Here is a 13,927-nt window from a genome sequence, read left to right as displayed (position 1 = left end):
GCTCTGTTCTGTGATGCACGTTCGTGACTCTCCTGTTCGAACTCGTTTATCAAAATGAACGGATATTTTTTGTGTGAACGAAATGAACGAGTTGACTCTGAAAAGATTTGTTCATTTTGATGAACGAGTTCGAACAGGAGTGTCACGAAAGCACATCACAGTACAGAGCAAGGCAAGCATTTGAGCTTATAAAACTTAAACTTTGTTGTTGTTTTTAATGAGCGATCGTTTCGCTTGATAAGACCCTTATTCATCGTCTGGAATCGTTTAAAGCCCTTTGAACAGTTTGCAGTTTGCACTGAAACTCTCATTTGGACCTTGAACTGTTTGGTTCCCATTGAAGTCCATTATATGGAGAAAAATCGTGGAATGTTTTCCTCAAAACCCTTAATTTCTTTTCGACTGAAGAAAGAAAGACATGGATATCTTGGATGACATGGGGGTGAGTAAATTATCAGCAAAAGTTTTTTTTAAAGTGAACTACTCCTTTAATGAAAGAAAATATGCGACAAGTTGTGGTTAAAGCTTGTACATTACAGCTCATATGATAACGGATTGGCAGGTACGACTGGTTTTATTTATTTATCTTATGAATCCCTCAGTTTGTGTCTCATCTCAACATGAGAAGACCATTTAAATCGCAGGATTTGACACATTATGGTAATTCACAGATTGCAGGGCGTCACGATCTGATTACACTGCAGCTTAGTGTCTGTAAATATCATAAAGCAGAAGTCATGATAAATGAGGCCAAACACACAAACATTGGTTATCTAAATGGTCCCAGTATCACTAACAGTAACAGAATCACATTTTATTTTAGAAGAAGAAATGATAATAAAAATCATCCAATACTGATACGTTTTTTAATTATATTTAGACTGTATCAAATAACCTGAGCAATCAGAACTGTGAAGCCGGATCGTTGTTAAATAGTATATCTTATGTGCTTATTTTTAAACAATACAGAGATTGCTTAAATATGGGTATTTTTTTTTATTTATTTACTTTTTTAAGTTGAATTTTTGATAATCCTACTATAGTTCCTTCATTTCAGTGAGCCAAATGACTGAAAATGATATCACCTAATTGATTTTCATGAACTAGGCTGATTCATTTTGTACCGTGAAAAAACTTTTGGTGCAGAAATAATATTCACTTAGAAATTGCTAGTAAATGGAGTGTCTTGTTGTATCTCACAATCATTGTTACTGGTTGTGTGACTTCATAACAATTTGTCCTGTTGAAGACATTAATATTGAGTTTGGTGTAATGATAATGAGGATTTATGTCTTTAATCAGTGAGTCTGATTTCAGTTTGCATGGTGTCTCTCACATAGCCATCAGCTTCAGTGAGAGGTGTAAATTATGATCATATGATACCAACAGTCAAACTTTATCCTTTCCAGCTTTAAAACCCTCCACACAAACACACATGGGCATGCACACTCATTATTAGAGGTGTAGTTCACTTTAAAAAAAAGTTTTGCTGATAATTTACTCACCGCCATGTCATCCAAGATGTCCATGTCTTTCTTTCTTCAGTCGAAAAGAAATTACTCTGTTCACAATATCACTCTGTTCTGTGATGCACGTTCGTGACTCTCATGTTCGAACTCGTTCATCAAAATGAATGAATCTTTTTTCAAATAATTTTGTTCATTTCGTTTGTTGAATGAACCAAATGACTCGAGTTTGAACATGAGAGTCACAGAACAGAGCAAGGCGAGCATTTGTGCTTATAAAACTTAAAGTTTTTTATTTATTTTTGAAATGGCCGATCGTTTCGCTTGATAAGACCCTGATTCATCGTCTGGAATCGTTTAAAGCCCTTTGAAGCTGCACTGAAACTCTCATTTGGACCTTGAACCATTTGGTTCCCATTGAAGTGCATTATATGGAGAAAATCCTGGAATGTTTTCATCAAAAACCTTAATTTCTTTTCGACTGAAGAAAGAAAGACATGGACATCTTGAATGACATGGGGGTGAGTAAATTATCAGCAAAAGTTTTTTTTAAAGTGAACTATTCCTTTAAGAACATTATATATGATGTCTCTCTCTACACGCTGACTTCATCCAGCGGCAGGAATGTGGCGCTGTGATGTAACATGAGTGATGATGAATCTGACATCACCGCAGATGTGTCATCAGTTTCAGGGAAGCGATCAGACTCAATAAAAAATAACAATGCAAAGAATTAATAAAATAAGACTGTGTTATTGGTGAGAAGAGAAATCTTGTCAGGTGTATTTGATTAAATTCAGTGTTTTCATTCAGATAGACCTATAGGAATAGATTTAGTGGTGATAGTGCTTGTGCATTGTGTGTGTGTTTGTGTCAGCCTCTCTCTTGGGTCTCTCTCATAACAGCTGCAAGGCCAGTAAGGCCATTAGCATCATGATCATCATTTTTGTACAAACACACACACACTTTAACAGACAGATGGAGGATCATGCTACAGTAAAGCTGCTCAGTGGTGAAACAGTAATAAATGGAGATTCAAAGGGTTTTGAGTTTATTACGAGGTAGTATGTGTTTCCCATAAGGAAAGCCTTTCATGTTTCCATTGTTATTTGAATCAATATATGAAATTTATTAGGTTTGCCAGTGCCACTGTATATTCGAACATGCAGTTCTCGAGCTCGGTTGGGGAAAAACAAATTTTATTCGCGATTTAATTGGAAAAATTGTATATAATAATACAAAATATGATGTAATATGTAGACTGATTAAACTGATTAAGTGCTTTAATTTGATTTATTGGTCAGTGAAATTTAAACCGCACAATAATTTTGATTACGTAGATCAAATAACCACATTCAGATGCTTAATCAATAGTTGTCATTATCATGGAAGCAAAGGCTGAAATGCTTTCTTGAGAGGGAAATGATCCATAAATTATAAAATTACAATGTTGATTGTGTTTTCACTGTTGGATTTCAATTACAGAGATCATATTGCTGAATTTGATTCTGTTAATTCTCATTGCACAGCTGGAAAACCTGCGCACACACACTGTAGACTCGCTCCCAGTCTCATCATACTGCATCCGGTTATTAAGTGTTTGTTTTGGAGATTAGTAGTGGACAGATTGTGTGTGTGAGATAGTGTACAGGATCATGAACTTGGTGTGTCAGTTACACAGTATTTAACCACCTTTGAAGCAGAAGCTGAGATTTCCAATTCATTTCCTGAATAAAAAGTGTGTGAGGGGTCAGAGAGCTTTCCATTATGGCTTGTTCTCTCTGATGGAAGTGATGTTTCTTTAAAGAAGACTGACCTACTTTCCCTGCTTTATTTTCCTGTCTTGTCCTCTCCCTAGTGCGTGTGCGAGTACAGTTCTTCGAGTTGGACAGTATTAGCATAATGTACGTGTGTGATTACCATGTTTTTAGCGTTGTGTGTGTGTTTTGGGTCTCTGTGGATTTCATTGCATCAGTAGCTCATTGTCTGGCGGTTTCAGGATTTGGATGGAGTGACTGTGGACTGAATGATGGATGAGCACTTTGGGAGTGCTTAAAGTACATCCCTTTCTTTTCACTGCCATCTACTGCCCTTTTTTCTCTTATATTCTCTCCCTCTCTCTCTTTCCTCCTCCTCCACATCTTCTGCTGTGGGAGTCCAGGCTTGTTTTCTGGACGAAATCTAATCATCTCAGGCTATGAAGAAGGAAGGTCTCTTTATTAGAGATTGGCTCTGCTTGCAAATCAATGGGCCTGTCTACACACATGAGCCATCTGCACACACACTGCCCCAATTCCACTGTGCTAGCCTGATGAGGTCTCTGTGTGTGTGTGTGTGCAAGTATTGGTGTACTTTTATTGCTAAAGTAGATGGAAAAGAGATGGAGAAATATGTAAGACACAAATAACGTTATGGTGCTTGTAATGAACGAAGGAGATCTTTGGCTGAACCAGCTGGAAAGACCCTCACAATTGATTTCCTGTCAGTCAAACCAGACTTGTCGTCAATCGAGACAGTCTGAATGTCATATGTTGGGAAGGAAGGTAGATGAAGAGTTCACTGAATCTCTGAAGAACCTTGAAAGGGGGTGTGTACGTCCATCTGTCACTAAACACACTGTTTCATTCATTTAAAGTTTTTTTTTTTTAGTTCACTAAAAATTTTGTTGTTCCAAAACAAAAATGAGTAAAAATACATAGTAGTTAAAGACACCTAATATAAGTGGGACCATATATAAACTAACTGACCATGGTCTGTAAAGCTTAAAATAGGTCAAAATAATTATCTCTATAGGACTCGTGAATCCACTGTGCAGATGATTGTGTGACTAGTGATTTCAATCCTATTTTTGTTTAGAAGTATCAAATAAATAAATAAAGTTCTCAAATGAGAATGAAGCATCTTTTATTTTGGAAGTATTTGATCATTACATGCCGTGTAATATATCTAGAATTTTTTTTTTTTTTTACATATTGTGATATATACCTGCCACGGTTAGTTGCAATGAAGAAGACGGATGAATGCAGGATCTAAACACAAGCAGTATTTATTTACACAGGAACGATACACGTACATAACAACCGAACCACACACAGCGTAGAACTGACAACAGAAAGACACACAGAGCTTAAATACACTGCAAACAGGAACTAATGAGACTAATTAACTAGACACACCTGAACTCAAACTCTAATCAATATGTAACTCTAGTGACAAACAGGCAGGGAAACTGAGGTTACAGAACCAATTAACACACTGACAGCAAAACACAAGACTAGAAATACTAGGGAAGCTTGTTTCCGCCACAGCAGACTGATCTCATGAAGTAGCGTGTGTATGCCACGCCAATTCGTATTTCCATTTTTGGCGTGCTATCAAGACGCATAATCGCCTTTCAGCGTGTTTATGAACGCCGTTTACTTAACGTTATATAAATATATGACTTACCTCAACCCCGTCCCTAAACCTAACCGTCACTGGGGTTAATGGCATTTATGACTGTTCCCTTACCATCCTAGGTAAAAAAAAAAAGATATGACTTACCTCAACCCATATCCCTAAACTTAACCGTCACTGGGGTTAATGGCATTTATGACTGGAGATTTGACTGCGTGTACAGACACGCGGAATGACGCGGACGTTAATGGCGTAGACTCAAAATAGCTCAAAATGCGTAGAGATAACACGCCACCTGACTCGAAAGTGGCGTGTATGTTTACGCAAAAGTCATGATGTCATGTTGGCCACAGAATGAAAAATGAAAAAGGTAATTGCAACTTTTTATCTCACAATTCTGACTTTATTTCTCAGAATTGCGAGATATAAAGTCAGAATTGCGAGATATAAAGTCAGAATTGCGTGATGTAAAGTCGCAATTGCGAGATATAAAGTAAAAATTGCGAGATATAAAGTCAGAATTGCGTGATATAAACTCAGAATTGCGAGATATAAAGTCAGAATTGCGAGATATAAAGTCAGAATTGCGTGATGTAAAGTCGCAATTGCGAGATATAAAGTAAAAATTGCGAGATATAAAGTCACAATTGCGTGTTGTAAAGTCAGAATTGTGAGATTCTGAATTGCAATTCTGACTTTATATCTCACAATTGTGACTTTATATCTCATAATTGTGACTTTATATCATGCAATTCTGACTTTAATTCACACAATTCTGGACTTTATATCTCGCAATTCTGACTTTATATCTCGTAATTGTGACTTTATATCTCGCAATTCTGACTTTATATCTCACAAATCTGACTTTATATTTTGTAATTGTGACTTTATATCTCGTAATTCTGACTTTATATCTCGCAATTCTGACTTTATATCTCGCAATTCTGACTTTATATCTCGCAATTCTGACTTTATAACACGCAATTCTGACTTTATATCTCGCAATTCTGACTTTATATCTCGCAATTCTGACTTTATAACACGCAATTCTGACTTTATATCACATAATTCTGACTTTATATCTCGCAATTCTGAATTTATATCTCGCAATTCTGACTTTATATCACGCAATTCTGACTTTATATCTCGCAATTCTGACTTTATATCTCGCAATTGCGACTTTATTTCTCGCAATTCTGACATATATCTCACAATTGTGAGATAAAAAGTCGCAATTATTTTTTTTTATTTTTTATTCAGTGGCGCAAACAAGCTTCCATAAAATACAGACGTGAATGAAAACAAACATAAAACGTGACAATAGCATAATCATGGTCTAAATTTACTCATCCTATGATTGATGATTTTGCTCATATCGTCCTCCCCTGCTTCTGCCATAACCTTTTGATGACAGAATTTTTGCTTTTTACAATTTATTCAAGTGAAAATATTACTCAGATCTGAGCAGTATTTCTGTTCTCATCCAAGCTGAGGATTTCAGATGAAACTGCTTCAGGAGAAATGGGACCTCATGCTGCTAAAGGAATGAGGAGAGCAGAGAAGAAGAACAGAATGAGAAAAGGAGGAGGAGAGCTGCTCTCTGAGCCTCTTATGTCACCATCCCTGCTGAGTTTTTATTGCACAGCCCAAGTAGGATTAGAGTCCGCACTGTGGAACAATGTAAAATCCACTCACTAAAAGCAACAAAGTGCTCAGATTGGAATTCACTGAGAGCTGTCAATCATTGTGCTAATGCCAGAGAGGCCTGTGGGATATAATCTGTTTCTCACGCAAACACACACAGGCAACTAGAACCTCTCATCGGCTGCTTTTCAGAAGCTACCAGCATTGTATTGCACAAGAAAAATCTGATACAAACGCATAAGCACGAGCATATTGGCGCACCCAATGAGATCTTGGGCCTGAGAGAATTCAGCAGATACAGTCACTGTTGAAGGCTTTCATTAGATCAGCTTCATCTGGCAGGAAGAGAGAAAGAGAGAGAGAGAGAGATGATGTATGACACAAATAAAGCTCTGTAAAAAAAGATAAAACATCAGATTGTTTTCATAATGCGGGTTTGGATTCATTTGATACGAATTTAGCTTGATCTTCTGAGACTAGGGGAGGACGTAGTAAAGCAATCAGATCAGATTGAAGCTTGCTGTCCTCAAATGCTGCCATTTTTTGCATGCAATATGGATCAGCATCACTGAGAGTAGATCAAATGAAATATGTCTGTAAGGCATTCACACATGTATGTTTTTTTTGCCAACCAGGAAAGCTTTTGGCATGTCCTGTGTGCATCTATAGCACAGACTCCGTTTTGTCACCACTGCTTTGGTGTTTGGCATGTGTGTGATTAAAGCTAGCCGCCTGGCTTTGATTTATATAACATGAATGCAATCATGATCACTCAATTGATTTTTATCATTAATAGATTACATGGTCTGTTTCAGCAAACCTCACATGCTTTACTAGCCAGCTGTCTTTCACCCTCTTCCTCTTTGACAAAGGTTTCCATGGTGACAGGAGTCAGTGGGGTCAGCACCTTTTTAAGGAGCAGCTGGGAAGGGGGAGGGACTAGGAGGTGCATGCCGTGAATTTTATTTTATGGGAGACTAAATTAACCTGTGTGCGTGTTTGTGTGAGGGGGCTTTTAGATAATGGAGCTGCTTTACTTATTTAAGGGTGTTTGCTCAAGTCAAGCCCCTCACTATTATTATGGCCTCTTTTGACATGAGCTAGTCACGTCCATTTAGCAACCAGAACCAGAAAACAATAGTAAATGCTCTAGCAACCAGCCAGAACACTATAGCAACCGCTTGCTTTAACAACCAATGAGAACACCTTAGCAACCACCTGGCGATGCCATAACAACACAACAGCGAATGCTTCGGCAACCAGCCAGAGCACAATAGGTAGGGAATAATTGACGACTGGTCGTTGAATTATTAGAAAATAAATATTGCACACCCCAGGTGGTAATGCGCATGATTTTCCAATAATTCAACGGGCCAATTAGTCAATTATTCTGCTTATTATGGTTACCACACCTCAAGACATTGTTCAAATGTTGTATTTTAAGACAATTGTCAGGTTTTTGTTCATAAAACGTATAAAACTTGTGTGTGGGATTAATTTATTGCGCATCTATAATCTGTTGCTAATTCCAAAACGTCTTTTTAGAGCTAGTAACTGAGGTTAGAGCCATTGATAGCAGACTAATGCAGTTACATTACACTACATTTACATTTAATAATAATTAGAATGTTTAAACCTGACAAGGATGTTCTAATAATTAGAATGTTCGTCAACCAATCAGTTTCAAGCATTCAAAAGCCCCATAATATAAAGTGCAACAGTGCCCGCCCCCTTTTTGAGTGGCACTGGTTCCAGAAGTATTTTTCCATGCATTTTTTTCTCATAGGGATTTTAAAATAGTCTTTTGAAAATGGGAAAGGGAAAGGTTCAAGCCTGTGACCTTAACGGTTTTATTGAGGGGAAAAACTACAATCCCATGAAGCATTGCAAACCAAATTAAAAGCATTGCTAAATCAAATTAAAAACTATGGAGGAATATAAAACTGCTCATTTACAAAGTTTTAATGTATAAAAACAATATATTTTAATATATATATATAAATTTGAGTATTTTGAGAGCCTATAGGGAGATCGACTCGATTGCATCATTCGCAGTGCTTCATGGGAGTGGGCGGAGCTAAAGAGCTGTTTTGAAGATTTATTTTTACTCTCAATTTGGTGTAATGTACAGCATCATGGGTAATGTAGTTTTTTACTGTGAATTTTGCTGTCAAACACGATTATTTTAAGATTAAATTAAAATCATGCGGCCTGACGGCTTCAACAGAAGAAAACACCATCGATTACTAACCTTGTAGCTTACATTAGGGCTGTCTTTAAAGGTTTATAAGTTATCGTTCAAAATGTTTTCATTTTCCAAACCCGATTGTAAAAGCATCTAGCAAGCATCTTTAACACTATAGCAATTGAGAAGCAGAACATTCACATTTTCTTCAGTCTAGTTTCTTTGTGTATCTTTGTTGTACATTTGATCTCGAACAAAACCATATAATTATTTTAACTGATTAAGCAGAATGAAATTAAAGAGGATTTGTTGTCCATGACAACTGCTTTCGTGTATAGTTTGAGTGAAAATCATGTTTTAATCATCTGTTTCTCTGGTGTAACCTACAACAGACCTGTCGTTTTCATTATGTCTCTCCAGGGTGGTGAAGGAAGAGATTTCTGATGACAACGCCAAGCTACCGTGTTTCAACGGACGTGTTGTGTCATGGGTGAGTTGCAGACTGTATAGACCTTCCTCATCTCAATTCTCCTGCTTGAGTTTCATTAACCTCAGAATGAAACAGGGCCGCCCATCTCGATGCGGTACAGGTTTGATTAGAAGGCCCACTTCGTGTGAGTCTCTGAACACGAGAGCATGGAGATCAGTCAGTCAAGCGTGAGTGTGTGTTTGGATGCGTTAAATTGACCGCGAGTGTTTAGTGGTTAGCAAACATCTGCTCCTCCTCTGTCTGTCCCAGACACAGGAGAGAATATTAAGCGAGCTAATGGTATTTTCTTGCCCTTGAAGGACACTGCTGCTACTCGAAGGGTCTTTCCCAGTGAAAGTCAGCGATTGATTTCATGAAAGGCTTTTATCGTTCCACATGGCAGTTGGCAAAGCTTTCTTATGATGGCCAGTTCAAGTCCAGTTTTTTTCTATATGCCTGTATCATGTATGCTTGACCTGTTAAAAATAAACATAAACTAATATTAAATATTAAAAAATACACAAATGAAAATGATAAACAGTCAGCTTACAGTACCTACAACATGGATTAAATGCGGTTAAATGTCAAAATAATGCTAATATCATACAGTGGAGTTGTGTGGGCTGGAGTAAATTAAGTGCAGACGCCACAATCATGGTGCATTGTGGTTTATCGTTGTGTCTGAAGTGTACATGTTGGATAGACTCACTTCCTTGGTCAAAAATCGAGGGGTCAAGGGTCTGTCCAAATCAACTTCCCTAGTGCTGAACGCTAAAACAATAGACTAACTAACACATTCATAGCAAAGTACATAACCACTTCAACTGTTGGCATTCATGTATTTATTGACATCTCTGAGACGCCAACCTGTTGCTATGGTTGTTACGATGCCAGTCACACCATCACGAGTGACTCTTAGGATTTAGTCTCGCGTTTAAATACGCCCGTCTCTTCTAACGTGGCGTTTGTGAATGATTCATCAGTGTATGTTATGAAATCAAGTCCCACTCTACACTTATGGGCAATGATGGATCCATGAAGAACTTTTAACATCCATGGAATTTGTCTCATTGCAAAAGTTTCTTCAGATTATTGAAATATTCTTCACAATAAGGCCCCGTCCACACGGAGACGCGTTTAGCTGTTTACGTACAAATTTTTTGTCATATTGGCGTTTCGCCCAGACGGATCCGGCGTTTTGGGACACTGAAAGTGGATAAATCTGAAAACGTTGCGTTTTCGTGTGTACGGCCAATCCGTAAATTTTGTTAAACGATGAAATCATCACCCCACGTGTCGACTAATCAGACAGTCACGTAACGGCAACAACAACTGCCGAACTAATAATAATTATAATATAATGCAGTGAAACTACTGAGCCTCTTGTATTCCTTTATTTTCATACATTTTTTTAGGCCTATACTTTCTTTCGTATGCTATGGTGCTGGTCTGTTGTCCGATTAAGACATGTCGTATTTTGCAGGGAAGGGAATATTTGACGATCGATGGGAATTATTTGATTATTACGGCTATTTAAAAAAACACACCGCATAATGTTCCACTCCGACTTTAGGTTATTGTAGGCCATGTTGTAGCCATTAAAGAAATGTATTTAGTGTAATATTTGTTTAAATATGTAATTTTTTTATTTAATCTATGATGTTGATTATGAAAAGTGAACCGCATGCATGAGTATAATAAGATGCACAACATATATGGAGACCTAATTTTGTATAAAGCCTTTCTTTAAAGTGAATTTCGTTTTTTGTATAAATTGTATCTTGTAAATTTTAATCAATGTTTTATCAACCAGTTACCTTGATTTAATAAATAAGAAGCAAATATATAGCAGATAGTAATCATGACATGGACGCCGGCGCGATATAACTAGTGAACTGGAGCTCGTCTCATAAATGAACCGAAACTCAGGAAAATATATAGAAATCGTGAAATGTCTACATTTAAACAACATCGAACAACAATTCAAGACGAAAAGAAACAGATAACTCTCTCTTATAGCCTAATACGTATGAAGTCCATTAGCCTACTCAATAGGCGCATTCACAATACTGTGAAGTGGCGAGTCAGCTTCGTCAACTTCATCTTTTGAGTCAAGAATCACTCAGAAAACACTAGTTTATTAATAACCAATTAAAATGTCTATATTTGACACATTCGCGTTACTTTTGCCGGTTCTTTGTGGCTTTCTGAGTTCGCTAACTAATCGAATATTGTGACTCCCTATTTTGTACCAGGCAATTTATGGTTGTTAACTAAAGTTCTTGGAAAAAAAGAAACTGTGCCTAATATTATTGTATTAAGTCTTCTTCTCACATTTTTTGTGTATCTCTATGGCAGAATTACAGCGCCACACACTGGTCTGGAATGTATACTACATCATTTTCAGTTTCAGTGGTTTCGTGTGTACGCAGATATTATTCGAGACACCGCCGTGTTTACAGACTTTTTTTTTAAACGAGGAAAAAAACATTAGATTGGGAAAGCTTTGGCTTCGTGTGGATGTGGCCTAAGATGGTTCGCTTCTGGAACCTTATTTTTAAGACTAAGTTTTCAGTTGGACTTAAAAAACCTAGAAATATACACCTGTACACACACACTGGCACTGACTCATACTTGGGAGCACAATTTCAGTGCACTTGCATTCCACTGTATAATTTACAGCTGAATGCTGTAATATAAAAAAACACACTTACACATTCCCTATTATTTTTATTCTATAGTCAGTCAGACTCACTCCACCTCCCTCTGATTGACTTTTTTTTCCAAACACACACACACACCCTGTTTTTTTCAGCCAAGAGAAACAAACAATTCCTCATGTGGATTGAACCACACACACACACACACACACACACAGAGCGGCTACATAGCCAGATCCCTGTCTCTCAAATCTCCCTTTCCACGGAGAAACACAAGGTGCGCGCGCCCTTTATCGCTGCTTTACTCTCTGCCATCTTCCGATGCACTTTTCCAACGCGGCGTCCAGGAGAGACAGAAACCTGGAGCTGGGGAAAAATGTGCGTCCTCTTACTGCCCCCGTTTCAGATTCACACCAGGAGCTTTCCCATGCAGAGCTGAGCCTGTGGACGCTTTCGGGGTGGGAGGGACTTGGCTCTGTCCGTCAAAGAACCTCCAGGCGTGGGAAGAGATATAAAAGCGTGAGAGAGCGAGGAACATCTAGTGGTCAGAGCGGTACTGCACCACTTTCAGCACCTGGTAGGGCTGTTTATTGATGGCTATAAAACACATGGTTCTGTTAAAATTTGATTTAATATTTGGCATCCATCCGTTCGAATTAGAACCAGTGTCATTCCATCGAGTCTGCCAACAGGAAGTTCCATAATATATTAAACTTTGCTGCCAAAAAAACAAATTTATTGTGTTAGATCAGTGATTGAGGACCACTTGGTTATGGGTTGGGATAAGGTGATATTTGCTTTTGTCCCATTTAAACTCCTTACATGTAAAAATATATCAGTTCTACAAGATATGGATGCCCTCTTTAGACTTGCCTGGGCCTCATTTTTGTCCTTCATAGAAAAACATAAATTTAAGATTTATGTATTTGAAAATTTCCATTCATTTGGATTACATAAACTAATATGCATATTTGTCAGTCACACATAAATGAAACGGGTAAGATTTCGGCACTCGTCATGGCTTAGTTTATTAACTAATAATTTGCATTTATTCCAATTGCATGGTTAAACATGGTTAAAATATGGCTAGCTGTAAAACAAGCAATATTCAATTAGTTAAAATGAGATTGAATCAAATTAGAAATATTGATGATAAATATGTGATCTTGGGTATATTTGCATGGGTATATTTTTGGCAATAACCAACAATACATTATATGGGTCAAAATAATAAATTTTTCTTTTATGCCAAAAATCATTAGCCTATTGAGTAAAGATCATGTTCCATGAAGATATTTTGTAAATTTTCTACCATAAACATATAAAACATTTATTTTTGTGAGTCAATGCAGCATAATGGTGAACTTAAATGGACAATTTTAAAGACGATTTTCTCAATGTTTCATTTTTTTTTAACCCGAAACATTTTCAAATAGTTGTATCTTGGACAAATATTGTCCTATCCTAAGTACATACCACACACTCAGCTTTCAGATGGTGTATAAATCTCCTGTTCAAAAAAATGACCCATGTGACCGGTTTTGTGGTCCAGGGTTTCATATATAAACCTGGTTATTGTCTATTTAAAGGGGTCCTATTATGCTTTTCCACTTTTTAACTTTAGTTAGTGTGTAATTTTGCTGTTTGAGCATAAAAAAGATCATAAAAAGACGTTACAAAGCTCAAAGTTCACTCCATAGAGAGAGATTTTATTTAACAGAATCCTCTTTTCAAGAACTACAATGAACAGCAAGTTTGTACTAGAACCTGATTTTTCCGTGCGTTATGAAGTCATAATGTTCCTCATTTAAATAATCCCACAGAATACGCAGAAAAGCGGACGAGGCCTGGATGAGCGCTGTTTTTTCCACAACTTGTGTGTTTGACTTTCCTAAAGCTGACAAACTTAGAAATTGGGTCAAATTTATTTTAAACACTGTTCCTGAACATTATAATCCCAATATTTATCTGTGCGCTGCACATTATACGAAGAATAGCTTCCAGAACCACACAAAAGCTTCTCCTGAAATGGGGCAGTTTCCACTTTGTTGGGACTGTTGTTTGTGCAATGACGCACTGTAAGTATGTTGTATTATTTGTAGTTGCG

The 13,927-nt window shown here is 37.2% G+C and overlaps 1 protein-coding gene across 2 annotated transcripts in view; it reads left to right on the top strand.

The window, feature by feature from the left end:
- Window positions 1-13,927, top strand: part of dvl3b (dishevelled segment polarity protein 3b) — a 35,698-nt gene that overhangs the window by 3,683 nt on the left and 18,088 nt on the right. For both annotated transcript variants that reach the window (XM_089135296.1, XM_089135295.1), the window contains exon 2: window positions 9,112-9,181. In XM_089135296.1, the coding sequence (XP_088991422.1) occupies window positions 9,112-9,181 (70 nt within the window). The remainder of the gene's footprint in view (window positions 1-9,111; window positions 9,182-13,927) is intronic.

Source organism: Pimephales promelas, chromosome 10 (genome assembly GCF_988280905.1).
Source record: "Pimephales promelas chromosome 10, fPimPro1.hap1.1, whole genome shotgun sequence".
Lineage (NCBI taxonomy): Eukaryota > Metazoa > Chordata > Actinopteri > Cypriniformes > Leuciscidae > Pimephales > Pimephales promelas.
This window is presented reverse-complemented; position numbering and strand designations above follow the sequence as displayed.